This window comes from Lontra canadensis, unplaced genomic scaffold (assembly GCF_010015895.1).
Source record: "Lontra canadensis isolate GAN:19392208 unplaced genomic scaffold, GSC_riverotter_1.0 scaffold110, whole genome shotgun sequence".
In the NCBI taxonomy this organism is placed as follows: Eukaryota; Metazoa; Chordata; class Mammalia; order Carnivora; family Mustelidae; genus Lontra; species Lontra canadensis.
In genome coordinates this window covers 6383276-6401678 of record NW_022631104.1, presented here as the reverse complement: position 1 = coordinate 6401678, position 18403 = coordinate 6383276, and the positions used below count along the sequence as shown (strand labels likewise).

At 46.0% G+C, this 18403-nt stretch overlaps 1 protein-coding gene across 2 annotated transcripts in view; it reads right to left on the bottom strand.

The window, feature by feature from the left end:
* The window catches only part of MYOCD (myocardin), a 95240-nt gene that overhangs the window by 26157 nt on the left and 50680 nt on the right, over positions 1 to 18403 (bottom strand). For both annotated transcript variants that reach the window (XM_032839964.1, XM_032839965.1), the window contains 4 exons: positions 18223 to 18298; positions 15407 to 15568; positions 2329 to 2504; positions 60 to 185 (listed from right to left, as the gene is read on the bottom strand). In XM_032839964.1, coding sequence (XP_032695855.1) covers positions 60 to 185; positions 2329 to 2504; positions 15407 to 15568; positions 18223 to 18298 — 540 coding nt within the window. The remainder of the gene's footprint in view (positions 1 to 59; positions 186 to 2328; positions 2505 to 15406; positions 15569 to 18222; positions 18299 to 18403) is intronic.

The following is an 18403-nucleotide window of genomic DNA, read 5'->3' as shown; positions in this document are numbered from 1 at the left end:
CCCAGCTGGCTCGTGGAGCGAGCGCTCAGGCAGGTGCTGGGAGGATGGTCCGCCCCTACCTTTACGGCAGCGTGCACGGTGACTGGGTTGCCAAGAGGGCCGAGCCCCTGCTTCCCCGTGTCTGACTGGTTGCTGGGCTGGGAGGCTGAGTCTTTCCTGTCATTTTCAGAGCCAGAAGAATGATCCTGAAATCCAAATTTCAGCATGAGTCGGATGCAGGAGGAAAACTGTCAGACGTGAAATAGAGTCAAGTCCCTCCCTCCCTCCCTTGACGCATACATAGCTCTGCTGTTCCCATCTGCACTTCATATCCAAGTACATATCACATGACGTCCCCAGGAAAAGGAATCACTCATATACATATATATGATATAGTATGATGTAATATGTCAGCCAACTCAGGTCACTTTTGAGAGCTAAAGGGGTTGTCATTCATCACCGTTCCAGAAGACAAGAACAGAAATGGCCTGTTCTAGACCATCCCAGACAGCTGGTCCCCCTGTGAAGGGTTCTACCCGTGACAAGGTCCACCTATTGGACTTGATAAGGAGACCGATGAGAAACGGAAGAGGGAGGGGGGAGTGGGTGTAGGAATCTGGGGGGGAAAGTAGGACCAAACAAACAAAAAAAACCCCTCGATTAAAATGGTGTTCGCACATGGAGGAAAAATGCACGCGTGTGTGTATGTGTGTGTTTCTGGGTATATATGTTTGTAAGCATGCATATGTGCATATGTATGTGTGTATATGTTTCTACATTTATTTGTGTGTGTATATGTGTGCGTCTGCATGTATGTGAATGTGTCTGTATACATGTGTGTTTGTACGTGCATGTTTATAGGTATGTGCATGTGTGTACATGTACTTACATGTGCATGTATGTATGTAGCTGTACGTGTGTGTGTCTATATGAGGATGTGTGCAGGTAGTGTCTTGAACAGCCTTTAGGAGAGACAGGTTTCTGTATGTGGAGGACTGGGGAAAAGGAGTAACTGTCTTCCGTCCCTCTCCAGCAATCTGATCCTGTGACCAAGAGGGACAGGGGCTGCATGTGCTCTCCCTCCTGGAGCTTCTCTGCCCTTTCCTGAGCCCTGGCATCTGCAAAGTCCTGGAGAACCCTTTCCCCTCGAGCCTCAGTGTCCTAATCCGCTCACTGGGGCTTCTGGGTGTAGTGACAAAATGGTTTTTGCCCTGAGCCTGGCATTGCCCCAGGCTCATTCCCTCTGACCCCTTCTGCTGGGTGAAGCAGAAAAGAACTTGTCTTCTCCTGAACCCATTCTTCAACCAGAAGCTGAGGAATTTACCCTCAGAATAATAGATACGAGAGATCCAAAATACTGTTTGCTGTTATCAGACAAGCTGGGCTGCATAGGCCGGCTGTGGCAGGGAGAGGGAACACGCTTCCATATAACCTGGGCACAATGAACGTATGGCTATTTCCACTCTGTTCGCTCTTGGCTTCTCCCAGTGCACACCGTCTCCTTGGCAGTCCCAGCCTCGCTCGCTTCATGGCATGCAGAAGGGCAAGACGACGATGAGGAAGTGGCAGTTTCCAGAACAGGTCTCTGCATGAGCATTACCCAAGCTGTCCCTGATACCCCTCTGGCAATGTGCAGTGTAAGCCACATTTCAAACATATCATCGAATTTCAGGGCATCCTGAAATTCCCACGAGGCCGGCAGGACCAGACTCTTCCTAAAAGAGAGGCTCTCTGTAGCGTCCGTGGGTAGGAGGAGGACACATCTTGCTGCCACACCTGTGCAACTCCTTCCCCCTTGCGTATGTGTGTGTGTGTGTGTCTGTGTGTGCGTGTGTGCATGTGCATGCGTGTGTGTGCGTGCGTGGCAGTCGTTCGGCAGGTAGAAGTCTGTAAGGGAAGAGCCATCTCGGGGCTCCTTGCCATGCAGCCAATCAGCACCTCCTGCTCTGCCCTCCCCAGGACCCTTAGAGATTCCTCTGTACGTGGAAAGCCTGTGGGCTTTGAAATTGGTCCTACTCTGGCACATTCTATCCGGGAGATCATCATGACTCATCTGATCTCACGGAGTCTCTTTGTACTTGTCCATAAATTTGGCCGATAAAAGGCATGCACTTGGTAGAGCGGACACTTCAAGAGTAAGTCAAAGGGTTATAGTCCCGAGGGTTCTCTTGTGGGGTCTTCTAGAGGTTTTGGCCACCGCACACAGATTGCTGGACTGGATGGGGACAAAAGAGGCACGAGGTTCGAGTGCTGTCAAGAGACATCGCAGGGGTCTCTACACAAAACCAAGGGTGGCAGTGTGCTTTTAAGCTCATGAAGACAACACAGGCTGAGGTGGGGTTTGTTTACCTGGACTGGCCCCAGAGGACCTGCCAAAAGGGTCTCTGAGGGTTTCGTGTCTGCAGGGGATCCCGCTGAGCCCTGGGGGTCTTCGCTCCGAGCCTGGTCCGGAGAAAGCCCGTCGCTGCTGCTGTCCTCTTCGAAGGCAAATGCATCTGCCGATTTGGAGAAACTCACCTGGTTACCTGATGGGGTAAAACCCAAGAACGGTGTCAGTGGCTGAGGCACATCAAAGGGCTTTCTGGAAATGCTTTGCCATGTCCTCCCTACCAGGAGCGCACACATCTCTCTCCTTCGATCTGTTTCTAGCGCAAGGTAAGAGTGAAGACAGGTTTATGTGGCGTCTCCTCGATTTACTCCAAATGGGAACTTGTGTTTATAAAAGGGACATGTCCGGCAGGCAAGAATGCAGGGCGTATTAAAGGTCTCCCATTGCTTGTTCAAGTTTATCTTCAGGTTTATCTGTTCCTGCCCATTTTTGGTGCGAGCCCTGTTATCTTTCTGAAACACAGGGAAGATGAAGGAAAGAAAGGGGCTACTGGATACAGGATGAGACCAAAGGAGATCGCAGTGGGAGGAAGCCCGTCTCCCTCAGGTTCTATGATGAGACATAGAGTGGAGGTGACAAGGGGCCCCCAGCAGCATGTTCAAACACAAAGCAGGGCACACAGCGCACACTGTTTCGCAAACTTCGTCTTTGGGATAAGCCAGACCTGCTACTGAGTCTCAATTCCTAAATGTCAGAATTAGCTCTTGTCACCAGGGTCACAAACCCCCAATCAACGAACGCGTGGCTGTTTATAAAAGCCATAAATATGTCCCAGAAACTGCAGCGTGATCTTATTGTTATTATTATTTGGATTTTCTTTGTATACCTCCTATCTCTGTGTCTATTTTGGAAACCCTCAACAGCTGGAAAGGCAGAAATTCTTCCTGAGCAGCCTGCGTGGCCTTTGGAGGGGACCGGGTTCATCGGCTTGGGGAAAGAGGCTATCCAATCAGGTGGGACTACAATGCCGTCTTTATACGTCCCTCATGGTTTGTATGTGTTTTTTGTTTTCTGTTTTGTTTTTGAACATTGCCGACCTGCATCTGGCTTATTATCTAGCTGCTCGGTACACCATGTGCTCAGGCCCCAGAAACGCTTCTGACCCGATCCCAGGCTCGGCTCTTCTAAAGGAATTTAGGTATTATCAGGAAGTTTCCCAGCCCGGCAATCTGCAATCACACGGACAAGAACTTTTGACTCCTGCTTTGGGCAGATAAGAGAGGGGGGCTTTTGCGGTGGAGATTGGAAAAGCAGCAAGGAGCAGCAAGAAATGGAACAAATGTGGGTTAGGGCTTGTCATCACCACCACTCCTGGTCTCTGTCACGGACCCTCCAGACATCCAAGTGTCAAAGCAGGAAAGAGCCAGAAGGGACACGGCAGGTAGAAATTTCAGTAGTTGCTCCCTCCGCCCCCGCCCTGGGCACCCCACTAACCTGGAAGGACTTGGGGACCAGCCTGGCTGGTCCACCCCTTTGAGGACTGTTTTTAAACTCGTGATTGCTTTTCTGTGATGGCAGACGTAATAGTTACTTACCAGAACCTCTCTCATACCATATGAAGATGCTTAACATATAAATCCATCCCACTTCCTGCTAATGATTTGGTGACTCTTCTAGATCTAGTTCTATCCGTGTAACAAAACATACACACAGGTGCAGAATATTTCACTTACAGGGGACTTGTGAAATATACCTTCTGAAACTTGCTTTATTCTCGTTACAATGTTACTTAGAGTCCTTTCCTTGGGAGCATGCAGAGATAGTCCTCTATTAAAAAAAAAAATATATATATTTATGTATATATATTTTGGTAATAGCTACACAGGATCCCATTGTATTGCTGGAAACTTTTTATTTTTCTCCTATTTTCAGAGGTGTCCTTTTCTAAAGCATAATAAAAAATTTGAAAGAAGAAAAAAGTAAGAGAATAATGTAAAAGATTTGTTTACTGATTACCTGAAATAAATAAATTTTAGCCTTTTTTGATATTTACGTCAGCAACCCATTCGTTTCCTGAGAGAGGGGTCTCCTTGGGTATTTGATAAATGCCAACTTTTTAATTGGAGATCGGGGGTCACTCTCCCCGCCCCCTCCAGTAGTCTCAAACACGCCCCTTTCTATTTTAAGAATCCAGCCTTACACCCTTCTCTTCTCTTACAGGGAACCCTGGGCTTTACAAATAAACCTTTATTTGTCACTGAGATTTCAAGTCCTACTTCTGCTGGTGGAATTAAAGGCTTGGTCCCTGTTCAAAGTCTTACCCGTGTTATTAAGGGCCAGGGGGGTTGGTGGGGGACCTTAAGCCTTCCCTGCCCCAGAAATCACAGCATCGTGTTGGGTGTGTCTGGCACATGCCCTGGGACAACATCACTTCCATCCTCAGAGAACCCTTCATATGAGTGTGTTGGTCCCTTGGGGCAGCCAGTCTTCCTGGCCAGACAGGACCCTCCATTCGAAAGCTCTATCTTATTCCCTCCTGACTTTCCCCAGTCTAACTGGGTAGAGAGCTTCTCCTTGAGAGCTGATACTCCAGGGGACTGCGACTCCCCCAGCCCACAGACCCCCACCATCTCACCCACACCCACACCGAGCATCCCATCGCAAATATGCCACACATCAGAGGAGGTTCCTTGAATCGCAAAGGCGTCTGAACATTCTAGCATGTGAGTAGGAAGCTTATAAGAGGCAGGCAGGGAGAGAGAGGGGGAGGATGGTTTCTTATCAGCAACATCCCACTTTGTGTCAAACAGAGCGATGACAAATGATAAGAACAGTTTTTTGTGTCTTTTTTTAACCAGGAATTTACTTAATGGTGGTGATAGTAACAAAAAGCATTGACTTTGTTGGGTCTCATTGTGGTCCCGTGAGTCAGAGAAGGGCCCATTTTCTCATCACTGTTTTGGGGATGAGGACATATACGGTCCAACGCCCCATCGTATAGGGACTGCGCTGAGACGGCAGTGTGAATGCTCAGACCCACCAGCAGAGGGAAGGCAAAATCCACGACCCTCCCTGGAAATCATCACGTGGCAGCGTATGCTTTAGGGAACACCCGCTGGGTAACGGAAGGGGGAGGTAGCAGAGAAAATGCCTCTCCTTTTCCTGTACACAATGCACTAAGGATAGCTCCAAATTCCACAGCATTTTGTACTGAGGTTTTGTAAGGGACTCATGGTGACACCAGGATCAAGGACGGAGAAGGCGGGACATTCTGGGGAGGGCATTGCCTGGCTATTTTGTTCCCATCCAGCTTTCCCACTGTGGGTGAAGGAGAGAAGCGGAAGTAAAATCAGATGTGATGCCAAGAAGAGCTGATCTCCATGGGTCACCACTGGGGACGTTTGTCAAGGACTAGAACCACCTGGCCAGTGCCGTCCAGGACAGATGGAGGAGATCTCAACTGGAGAAGGTCCAGGAGACTCTCGGAGGCGGCAAGATTGGGTTGAGTGTGAAATGACCACCAGCCATGGACAGGACGACACATAGGGAGGAGACACACTTGACCTTCATGGTGGGGGGTGGGGTGGTGAAAGGGAAGTTAACAGAATGGTGAACAGCAGAGTGGCGATGGGAGGGGGAGGAAGAGATTTCCCCCCTGTCAGGGGACAGGATTATTTGGGGAGCCAATCCCTGGAGAGGCACAGCTTCTGGGAGTCTACTTTAATCAAGTGACAGGCAATCATTTAAAGAGATTTTTCTGCCCAAGTCAATGGAGAAGCCATGCGTTCATGGAACCTCATATAGGGAGTTGTTTACACCTGGGTGAGCCAACAGAGTGAGGGTGAAGGCCCCACACAAAACTACTACTTGTCTGATCTCTAAAAGGCCCATGTGCCAGGTCAGAATACGCCATTGAGAACCATGTTGTTACTGTGCAGACAGAAAGACCCTGCCTTGGGGGCCCCTGCCAATCGCCACCATCTCGGGCTGCAAGTGGCTTGGATTGGTGGCCAAGTAGCTTCGAGTGTGTCCCTACATGGCTGCACTCCCACAGCTCAGCCCCTGTTGTCAGGAGAAATGGAACAGCAGAGAGGCGCGGGTAGCCAAAGGCAGTGGCTTCCTTTAGAGATGATGAATATGGTGTCTGTTTAGCGTGGTCAGTAAGAACCTCAGTTCTGGATTCCAGATGGCTTGGTTTGTTTCTTGGTCCTGCCCCTTCAGTTCTAGTGTCTGCTGGCAAATTACTGAACCCCCAAGAGCCTCAGTGTCCCCACCTCTAAGATGAAAACAGCAGCCACAGTTACCTCTCCAGGTTTTGAGGATTCACACAACGGAACATGGCGCAAAGCACCTCGCCCAGCCCCTGGGTGGGCAAGTGTTCCGTCATCCCCAGCCGGGGTGATGATGGCTACTGCCTTTGTCAGGAGTAGCTGCTTGTCTCAAGTTTGCCATTATCGAAAATAAATAAGACCACCCAGGAGGCCGCTGGTCCTGAGGTCAGCTTTGCAAAGATCAGTGCAACTCCGGAGCTGGAAAAACTGATTTGTGCTCCCCAGACAGTCCCCGGAAAGGCTGCTTGTCACACTCTCTCCCTCCTGGTTCAAGCCAGGCTCACGTGGAGAGGCACAAAGGTCGCCTTATCGCGCTGCCGAGTCTGCTGACTTTGCGCTGTGACCCTGGGCCTCCGCTCCAATCTCCCCCAGCACAAGGCTCCCTGGGAGCCGCTGGAGTGCGGTGTGCTGGCTATTGTCCCCGCAGACACGTCAGGCCGGGCGGTGACAAGGACCTGCTTTGGGAAGCCCTGACATCATCTTCCGGCTAGGCCCACAGGGCCGGCTCTAGGCACTGGCCCCTGGGGGATGTGGGCCTGGCGACACTGAGCTTTCCCCGTCCCTCTTGGAAGCAATTAGATGAATGAGTCAGTTGTACTTTCTTTGCATAGACATTTAAGATTCCGAGATTAAGTGAGAGAGCTGGAGTCCTGGGTACCTTGCTGTGGGAGACCATGAAGCGGGCTGTGGAAAGGGACCTGGCTTGCTTATCTACGTGCAGGATTGCTCCGTGCCCCACAGGAGAGCTATTTCCATTCCGGGCAGACCACCTCTTAATTCCCTCTTGGAAGAGACTGAAGGAAAATCCCTTTCCAAAGGGACAAGGAAATAGCTATGGTTTAAATGTGGCTCTTGCGGAAAGATATTTTAATACAGGGAAGATGTCACCATCTCTAGAGGATGGATTTTATCTTCCAACAAAGACAGAACCTGCGGCCCTTGAAGGGGATCAGAGGCCTCTGCTACGGAAATGGGGTCAGGGGATGTTCCCAGGAAGGAGGATTCCTTGTCCTTCAGATTCCGGGCTGTTCAGCAATGTACCTTCAGCTCAGGTTGTAACCTTGCTGCTAGCACCACATGAGTGGAGACAACGCCTTAACCCTGAGAGGACTAAACCTGTGTTAGAGCTCGAGGTTAATTCTCTAGGGAGGAAAGATGGTCAGGTGTGTGAAGATACTTGCACGGTTTTTTTGCTTCCCCTTTGCAGGACCCCAACCTGTCTGAGCTCCCTCTCAGGGGTAGCACCTGTCCCCAGTCACAGCCTCCTCCGTGAGGCCAGTGACCGCTTCAATGGGCAGCAGAGGCCCCCAGCACAGAAACCTGTTCCTTACGGATGCCTCATTGGGCCTCTTTCCCCTAGGATCACGTGCACTTTTGAACCGATTTCTCCTTCTGGAATGATAAATTCTGTCCACAAGAAAGTTATGCCAAAGCAAACTTTTTTTTTTTTTTTTTTTTTTTTGACAACAAAGCAAATGACTCTACCATCTGGCTTAGGGCTGTGATTATTGTCTATTTGCCTTCAAATAAATGATCAGAGCCTCAGGACTATCAGCATCTCTGAAGGATGGGGATTCTTAGTAAACAGGGATTGTTATGTTTTGCTATGAAGTCTGCACCTGGGGAGTGGGGAGTGCGAGTGAGCGGAGGTGTGTGTAGGATCTTTTGGAAGTGTTAAGTGACAGCTGTAAAAGGATGTCTTCCAGATGAGTCCTCGTGGACTAGAAACACTGCTCCTTATGTTAAAGGGTTATAGTGACACAAAGAACTAATTTATCTTTAATAGCTAGATTGTATATTCTGAGTCACACATTCAATTTTTTTTTTTTTTTTTTTAAAGGAGCTGAGTAGCTGACTTGAGCATTCCACTGGCTGCCTGGGCCAGACCAAGGGAAAGGTGAGGACACTTCTGTAAGGAGGGGTTTGTCTGTTAGAGCTAAGAACCAGCATCCTCCCACTGTTTGGAAAAAAAAAGAAAGCCTACAGGGCTTGTGTTTCACTCAAGCAGAAGCCAGACCTCTGGACAATAAATAGCTTCTGTGGAAGCTTCCAGGGATGCTCCCGGCAAATGAAGAAAAGACTCCAATGGCCAGTGAGAGAATTAAGCTAGGAGTCAGCTCCTGGGGTCTCCAACTACGGGATCTTTAAGTAATAACAACCCTATTCAGCAGCTCAAGGGGGCCCACACCAAACTCCACTATGTAATTTCTGTCTCCTAAATCTTCACGCCCCTGTAACATCAGATTTGGTGTTTTGTTTCAGTATTCTGTCCTGAGAGCCTGGGGCGGTTAGGGGTTGCGATATGGTGATTTATAATACGAAATATACATTTGGAGTTTGTCCCATTTCTGGCACAGAGCTCTGAAAACCCTTGGAATTTTCTAGGTGATGTGAGCCACAAAAGTGTTGTTTGTTATGTTAACGAGGTGGCTTTTGGACCTCACCTAAGGCTGGGGCTGGAGCTGGGAAAACTTTCAGTCCCACCCTCTGGCCCCCAGGGATAGGAGAGGTGGTCTGGAGAGTTCATTCACCCTTGGCCATCCTCCTAATCAATTGTGACTCTGGAATGAAGCCTCCATTAAAAACCCAAAGGGATGGGGTTTGGAGAGGTTCTGGATTGAGGACCGTGCAGAGATTTGGGGAGAGTGGTGTTCCTGGAGAGCAAGAAAGCTCCTCATCCTTTCCCCATATGTGGCTGGTCCCCTGTCTCTCTTCCATCTGTTACTGAGCTATCCCCTTTTATAATAAACAGGTAATCCAGTATGTAAATGGGTGTCCTAAATTCTGTGAGCTGCTCTAGCAAACCAGTTGAGTTCAAGGCGGGAAGATGAATCTTGGATTTGCAAATGGCGGGTTGATTAGAAGCCCAGGTGACACATGCTTGTGACTGGTGTCTGGAGAGGAAGGTGATCTGGCAGGACTGAGCCCTTTACCCCTGAGATCTGATGCTGTTTCAGGTAGGTAGTGTCGAAATTGAGTTGAACTGTAGGATGCCCAGCTGGTGTCCTGTGCATTGTTTGTTGGGATGGGTGATACCCCCCCACCCCCCACGTTGGAAGAGGTCGCTCAGACCCCTTTAATGGCTTTCCAAGAAGGGGAAAAAAGGAATCAGGGACATAGTCCTCTGAGATGTGGCCACGAGGAGGCCCAAGCCTTCTATGGAAGTCAAATCAGAAAGCCAAAGCAATCTTGAAAAGGAACAAAACTGGAGGACCACAATCCCAGATTTCAAGATATACTACTAAAAAGCTGTAGTAATCAAAACAGTATGGTACTGGTATAAAAACAGACACATAGCTCAATGGAACTGAATAGAAAGTCCAGAAATAAACCCACACTTAAATGGTTAATTAATCTTCAATAAAGGAGGTATGAATATGCAATGGGAAAAAGACAAAGACTGTCTCTTCAACAAATGGAGCTGGGAGAACTGGATAGCTATGTGCAAAAGAAAGAAACTGGAACTTCTTACACCACACACAAAAATTTAAACTCAAAATAAATTAAGGACCTAAAGGTGAGACCTGAAACCATAAAAATCCCAAAAGAGAGCTCAAGCAGTAATTTCTCTGACATTGGCCATAATAACATTTTTCTAGATCTGTCTCTCCTGAGGCAAGGGAAACAAAAGCAAAAATAAACTATTGGGACTTTATCAAAATAAAAAGCTTCTGCACAGCAAAGGAAACAATCAACAACCTATTGAATGGGAGAAGATATTTGCAAATGACATATCTGATAAAGGGTTAGTACCCAAATATATAAAGAACTTATACAACTCAGAACCAAACAACCAAATTATCCAACTAAAAATGGACATTTTTCCAAATAAGACATCCAGATGGCTGACACATGAAAAGATGCTCAACTTCACTCATCATTAGGGAAATGCAAATCAAAACTACAATGAGATACCACCTCACGCCTGTCAGAATGGCTCAAATCAACAACACAAGAAAAAACAGGTGTTAGTGAGAATGCAGAGAAAGGGGAAACCTTCAGGCACTGCCGGTAGGAAAGCAAACTGGTACAACCATGTGGAAAACAGTATGGAGGTTCTTCAAAAACTTAAAAATAGAATTACCACATGATCCAGTAATTCCACGACTGGATATTTACTCCAAGAATATGAAAACACGAATTCACAAAGACATATGCACCCCAATGTTCATAGCAGTAGTATTTACAATAGGCAAATTATGGAAGCAATCCAAATGTCCATTGATAGATGAAGGCATCAAGAAGATGTAGTGTATATATACAATGGAAGATTACTCAGCCATAAAAAGAATGGAATCTTGCATTTGCAAAAACATGGATGGAGCTAGAGGGCATAATACCAAGGGAAATAAGTCAGAGAAAGATAAATACCATACGATTTCACTCAGAATTTAAGAAATAAAACGAATGAACAAAGGGGGATGGGATACAAACCAAGAAACAGACTCTTAACTATAGAGAATGCACTGATGGTCATGAGAGGGGAGGTCGGTGGGGGGATGGATGAAAGAGATGAAGGGGATTAAGGGGACATTAATCGTGATGACCACTGAGTCATCATGTTGAATTGCTGTATTGTATACTTGAAATTAACACAACACTGCATGTTAACTCTATGAGAATTAAAATTAAAAAATAAAAAATTGGGGAGGCACCTGCGTGCCTCAGTCATTAAGCATCTGCCTTCAGGTCAGGTCATGATCCCAGGGTCCTGGGATGGAGTCCCTTATTGGGCTCCCAGCTCAGTTGGGAGCCTGCTTCTTCCTCTCCAGCTCCCCCATGCTTGTGTTCCCTTTCTCACTCTCTCTCTGTCATAAATAAATAAAATCTTTAAAAAAAATAAAATTTTTAAATTTAAAAATTAAAAAAAAATCCCTTTGTATATTGGGAGAAGTTCTAGATTGGTCTTGGGTTGGGGAACACTTGGTCTTTCCTAAAACCAAGAGGAAGACCATGACCAAGCGTTCTGCTCAGAGTCGGGCTGAAACATAGAAACCAAGCTACAGACAATGAAATACATAGGAGAACAAGACAGAGGGAAACACTGCCCTGACTCACCGCTTCACCACGGGGACGGCATTTGATCACAAGAAGCAACAGATTGTAGAGTGGGCTCCATAGCTAGTCTGTGAGCTACTTTCTCTGTCTTTCTGACACTTCATATGAGGCCATCATGTTGCCCATAAAAACCCTTATGCACATGGAAAGATTATTGCTATATCCTCCATATCCTTTCCATGGCCATTTGCTCCCTTCATCTTCATGGTCTCCCTCCTCTGTCTTAAAGATCACTGCCTGGGAGCCTCCTAGCTCTCCTTGCTTTTATGCAGCCTCCATTCCTCCCAACGACCCTCTAGCAGGCACTCTTAATTCCTTGGACCCTGCACAACTTTTATTTTTACATTACCCTTTAATTATGATATGTAATTTTTCATTACGTGTCTGTTGACTGCCAGTGTCTCCCAACTAGAACATAAGCTCTGCTGAAGCAGAAATGTTCTAGTCACTGTCATATCCCAAGCACTCAGAATAGTGTCTGACACAGAGCATACTCCATAAATAGTAAGTGAAGAAATATATGAATGGAAAGACAATCTTATCTAGTCCATTGGTTTACATGTTCGTACATGCGGAAGTCTCCTGGATCTGTAGTTCTAGATCAACATTCTCCTGCATTCTAGTTTGATAGAACCCCATGTTTACTTAATCCCTTGCCTTTGGATTTTCTGTGGGCCCCTCTAATTCCATAGTTGAAACAGGAATCCATCATCTCCCCCCATATCTGCTATTCTACTCATGGCCCCCATCTTGATAAATGGCCGCCATTGACCCAGTTGCCCAACCTAGGTGTTATCTTTTGCCTCCCCTTTGTCTCAGTTGGTGTATCCCACTGATCATGCAGAATCAATTTCCTCTCTGAGTCTCTCTTTTCCACACCCCCAGCCAGGACTCTCATTCATGCTTCCATCAACTTTCCTCAACTCCAGCCACCCCCTAACGGAAGACTGTACTCTGGCACTATTTCCCATCTCTTGAGTCCACTTTACATTGCAGCCAGAATGATCTTTGTGACTCTTGTCCATTCCCTTTAGAGGAATTAGCATGTAGAATGCTGGCTTTCCTGCTCTTTTCTTGCTCAAGTGCGAAGTCGGGAGATCAGAAACCGGACTAATTCCCTAATGTACTGTCAGTGCCCGGCTATTTCTTTACATGAGTAAAAAACCAAATCAACCATGAAAAAAGGCCCCAGAAGACAGGTATTGGTGTTTCTGGGGTTTCAGAGAGGCATTTGGGATTAAATCGTTGCATGGCTGTGTGGCCAAAGTCACAAAGTCCAGCTCTGAACATGAGGGCAGTGGATCCCACAGCAACTGTACCTTCAGGGAGCTTCTTGCTCTGCCTGTTGTTGTTGTTGTTGTTATTATTATTATTATTTTGCTAGCCCTCATGTTTATTGCTTTCTACCCATTTCTGCTGACCACACTCCTGCTCACAGACCCTCCAACGTCTCACCTGAAGGGGGGCCTGTTGTTCAAGTTTCCCTCTGCCCCCACCTGTCCCTACTGCACCCAAAACTGATGAACACTCTTGACCCTCAGCTCTGCTCATGGAGATTCTCCTGCTCAATGACCGTGACGAGAAGCAAAATTGAATGAATCCAAGTAGAGACCAGAAACCAACAACCACCAAAACAAATTCATGAACTGCTTCTTTGTAATAATAACCAATTAAAAAGAAAGACTTTTAGCAAGTGTGATGAAAAAGGGAGGGAGGAAGGGGAAAAATGCACAAATCAACAAGGCATGGAAAACCAGAGCAGAACCCCCGATCAAGAGCAGCTTAGAACAACTGTAAGCCAAGACTTTATACAACTTTAGGCTAATAATAATTACTCAGTGGAGTAATGAGGATTTTTTTTTTTTTTTTGGAAAAATCAAATTTTAAGGGCACCTGGATGGCTTGGTGGGTTGAGTGTCCAACTTTTGACTTTGGCTCAGGTCATGGTCTTGGGGTTGTGAGACTGAGCTGCACATTATACCGGAAAATCACCGTTCAGCCAGAAAAAAACCTTCCCCAGCCATACATGCTGTTTTCACAATAGAATACAAGCAGAAGTGATGTGTTTCTTTCCAGGTGGAGGCTTTTAAAATAGGTCCATGGGCCTTTCCATTCTTTCTTCCCCCTCACTGGCTAGATGCAGAGGATGAGGGAGCTCTAGGGCACAGGCTGACGAATTATAGTCTGTGAGCCTGCCTTTGTAAGTTAAGTTTTATTGGAACATGGCCATGTCCACCTGTTGACTTATTGCTTATGGACCTCTTCACACCACAGTAGCAGAGCTGAGTAGTTGTGACAGACAGTTTAAATCACTCAGCCTATCTACTGTGTGGCCCTTTAAGAAAGTTTGCTGTCCTGCTCTAGGGGACAGGGGAGCAGGCAGACCGAAGGGGTCTGTGTGCCGGTAAAATCTGCCATTAAGGAAAATCCCTTCTGGACCGTTTACGAACAAAACGTAAACTTGTGTTGTTAAGCTGCTGAAATTTTGTGGTTGGTTTAGCAGCTACTATTATCCTAACTAATAATAAAACAGATGCAAATCTCAAATAAAATACCAGATATTTCCAGAAAAGAATTCTATGTAGGATTTTTTCAAGAAATGCAAGGTGATTAGAAAAGAGAGCAATGACATATTCCTAGGTCAAAGAAGAAAACTCATGCGATCATCTTTCTGTGAATGTCGAAAGCATTTAAGAATTCAGCACCCATCTTATACACTACTCTTTAGTAGGATGGGATAGAGAAATTCTTCCTTAGAATACCTATCTATATATCAAAAGCTAGTACCATATATAGAGATGCATCAGAGAAGAAATCCCCATTCGTGACAGAAACAAACAGAAAAATAATTGTTATCAACATACCAAAAACATAACATATATATAATAATAAAATACTGATTAAATCCCTGGCAATGTGCAAATAGAGATAATTTTCTACTATGTAATATATTTATAATTACTAAAATGCATTGTTCATTACATAGTATGAAATGACAAACTATGTGCTTTATATAATTCATATATATAATTTTATATATGATATACATCTATGTATAATACAGATATTTTATATATAATAAAGTATATATTAAGTTTGCATAATATAGTATATTATACAATTTGTAATTCATATAAAATTCATATAATTCACAAATACATAATTTGTAAATAAAACATGAAAATTATATATAATTTATATGTTATGAATATAATATATATGGTTTTTTAGGTGATGCTAATTATATAATACATTAACGAAACCTTGGTGTTACTTTTCAAGTATCAGGCATGCACCAAGGCAGAAAAAAACAAAGCGGGAGAGAAATTTTCATTATTTGTAGGAGACATGATGGCGTACCTAGTCAATTGAAGATAAATTGAGAAATTATCATAATGACTGAGAAACTCTTCAAAGTTAAAAAATGAATGAGCAAGCTCAATACATTTCCTATGTGTCAGCAATAATTAACATGACTTTACTAAAAAAAACAAAAACAAAAACAAAAAAACCCCAAAACCTTACTAAGGGAAATGAAAGATGGCTTGAATCTGTGACCTCTGGTTATGGAGAGGACTCTGGGACAGTGACCCAGGGCAGGACTCCTGTCCCGTGAGAGGCCCCGCCCCCAGGACCCTTGGTGCCCCAGAGCCTTGGCTGCCCTCAGATCTCAGAGCACAGAGGGACATACGCCGTGGGTTCTAACTACCTTTTATGGCCTCTTTCACAGCAGAATCCACAGGGAGTATGTTCTTCTCCACCAGCTCCAGTGGCCCCGGCCGGAGGGCGATCTTTTCATTGAGATCATCTGCGAGACGGGCTCTTTTCAGCTTCATCTGAGCAGTTGGGATGGATCTCTCTGCAGTGGAGCCTGCGGGGTTGAAACCGGAAGAATCAGTGCTACTGTTCGGATGGCAGCTTTGGGTTTGCTTTTGCTTTTAGGCTTTTGTACGTGCACCCTAATGATGTTTCCGTGCAATCACGGTCATTTCACATGGATTAGCAGCAAAGACCAGACACTTCCAAATAAAGGCAAATCGAGGGGCCCGGAAGAGTTAGAGAAACGTGCTTTGCACCAATTCTTGAAAAAAAAATGTGCAATTTGGCCATTCTGTGGATAAGCAGTCCCTTTGACCCTAAGCTGCAGCACAGGGATGCCCGTCCTGTCTCTCCATTGCCTGGCACGGACGGAGTCTGCCAGATAATTACCTATTATTATAATTATTTGCAGTAGTATTACTCCTTAAGGTTTGGTGATGTTGTGATACTAATGGACGCCAATGTCAAGGTCAACTGTAAAATTAAAAAAAAAATCCATTTGAAACAGTTACTTAATTAAACGGGGGTATTTTTAAAAATTGAGTCCATCCGGGGGTGGTTTCTTATTATTTGGATGGTGCTAAAGGTCTCTATCAAATCCTGAATCGCCCATATATTCCTCTCCTGATTACTCCCTGACTTATTTCTGGGTAAGAACATGGAGGAGAGCTTGGTTGACCAGTTGTTGCTGTTCAGACAAACCTGTCAGGATTCTAGCTTTCCTCTAGAAGAGGAGATATTTACACATTTTAGATATTTACTCTAGAAGAGGAGATATTTACACATCAGCCTCCCAGCCCTGTTGTTCTATTCTCATCAACCCACTCACCCAGACCGCGTGTCTGGCAGCTGATCTAGAAATCTCCACACGGGAGCGGTCTCGGGCTGTGGTATGGTTGCAACAGGTCAGGTCTGGTCTAAAAGCTGTCTCTGTAATGCACCTGACACAGGGTGGACAAAGCATCAGTACTGCGGATCAAGCATAGGTGTGCTGAGACTAGGTCCTCCCCGGACCTCCTTTAACGTCCCCTCAGGTCATGGCAAGGGCTTCTCGCTGGGTCTCCTGGCTCAGGGGTCCTGCTGATTCATCCTGTGCGTCATTTAACCTTAAGAAAACACTCTTCCCTTGAAAGCCCTGCACAATGCTCCTCTGTCTCACTCTGGCTGTGCCATGAATGGAGATTCCCCATCCCCAAAGGACTACTCCAGCGACCCTGGTCCTTCCCCTTCTGTCCATCACGTCTCACCGAGTTCACCCTTGTACCTTTGCTTAGTTTCCTCAGCCTGGAGAGCTTCCTACCTTCTCCCCACACAAGCCCGGCAGCCAACTCTTTGGGTCTCAGCACAAAGCTTATTCTTACTTGCCCCTTTTGCTGCGACTGTCTCTAGCACTTACAGCCATGGCTTATGCCGCTGCTTCCGAAACTAGACCACGAACCTTTGCAAAGAGGGGTCATTTTGCATCCAGCAGATCCTTGGTGCCCGAGGGCACTAATTCCTAATTTCTCTCTAAAAGAGAGAGGATCCCATGGGAACCAGTAGAGTCATGCAATTGAACAGGGGGCCATGGGAGTTCACAGCCTATTTTAATTCCAGATGGTGATGATGTAACAGATAACATTTCTCATGCCTTTTTTTTTTTTCTTAAGTAGGCGCCATGCACAGTGTGGAGCCCACACGGGGCTTGAACTCATGACCCAAGATCAAGATCAGAACTGAGATCCAGAGTCCAAGGCTTGACTGACTGAGCCACCCAGGCGCCCCTCTCATCTGTTTTGATTGTAGTATTATTACAAACTCGTCCCTCCTAAGTATGGGAAATGCTCAAAGAGTATATGAAAGACAATGAAAGCATCAAGAAACTTCCCTACTTTGAGTCAACAGTTTTTAACTGTTTGTATTTATTGTTAGGGCTATGTATTCCTTTCTTCCTTCCTTCCACCCACCCTCTTTCCCTCCGTTTCTTTCTTCCTTCCTTCTTCTTTCTTTTAAGATTTTCTTTTTAAGTCACATACACCCGACGTGGGGCTCCAACCCAAAACCCCGAGATCAAGAGTCACACGTTCCACCAACTGAGCCGGCCAGGTGGGTGCCCCTGGGCTATGTTTTTTTTTTTTTTTAATCACAGAATCGGACTACAAATGCTGTTTATGTATATGTTTGTTCATCCCTGAATCTGACCGTAAATATGGCTTTGTTTTCTGGTCTTCTTCACTGAACATCTTTTTCTTATTATATCCTCTTCCTTTTAAAGCCTCATTTATAGTGGCTGCGAGGCATTCCGTTGTACGGACCATGCGTCATGAATTCAGCCCGTCCCCCAGTGTGGGGACATTTCACTGCTTTCCATGCTTCAACATCAAAAATAACCCCTCCGTAAACATCACTGTATATGCATTTTTGTACGCCTGGTTATTTTCTTTAGTTAACGTACCAGAGGTTCATTACCAGCCAAAGGACGGACACACGGGGATTCTGGTACATGGCCGGGAGAGACATGCACTCAGGGAGCATCGGGAGGAAGCAGAGCTGAGATGGGAGCCCAGCCTCTACCTTCCTGATTTGATTGTCTCCGTGGCCCTCGGGTGACTCAAACGAGCACTCCAGAATAGGAGGGGACGTTTATCAAGAGGACATAGAAAATAAGAACCTCTGGCACATGCCCACCGTGGCGGGCATCCTGGGTCAGCTTGGGTGTGGTCTCACCTTGGAGTATGTGCATATTAACCACGTCCGCACGGTCGGGCCTGTTTCTGACCTTGTGCTTGAGGGAGTCTTCAGTCTGTGGGTATAAACACAGAGCACATTCCACTAGCAACCTCACACAGTTGAACTGCCCTGTTTTGACTTTAAAAGGACCTCGATTTCTCTCAAAGGGGAGAACAGT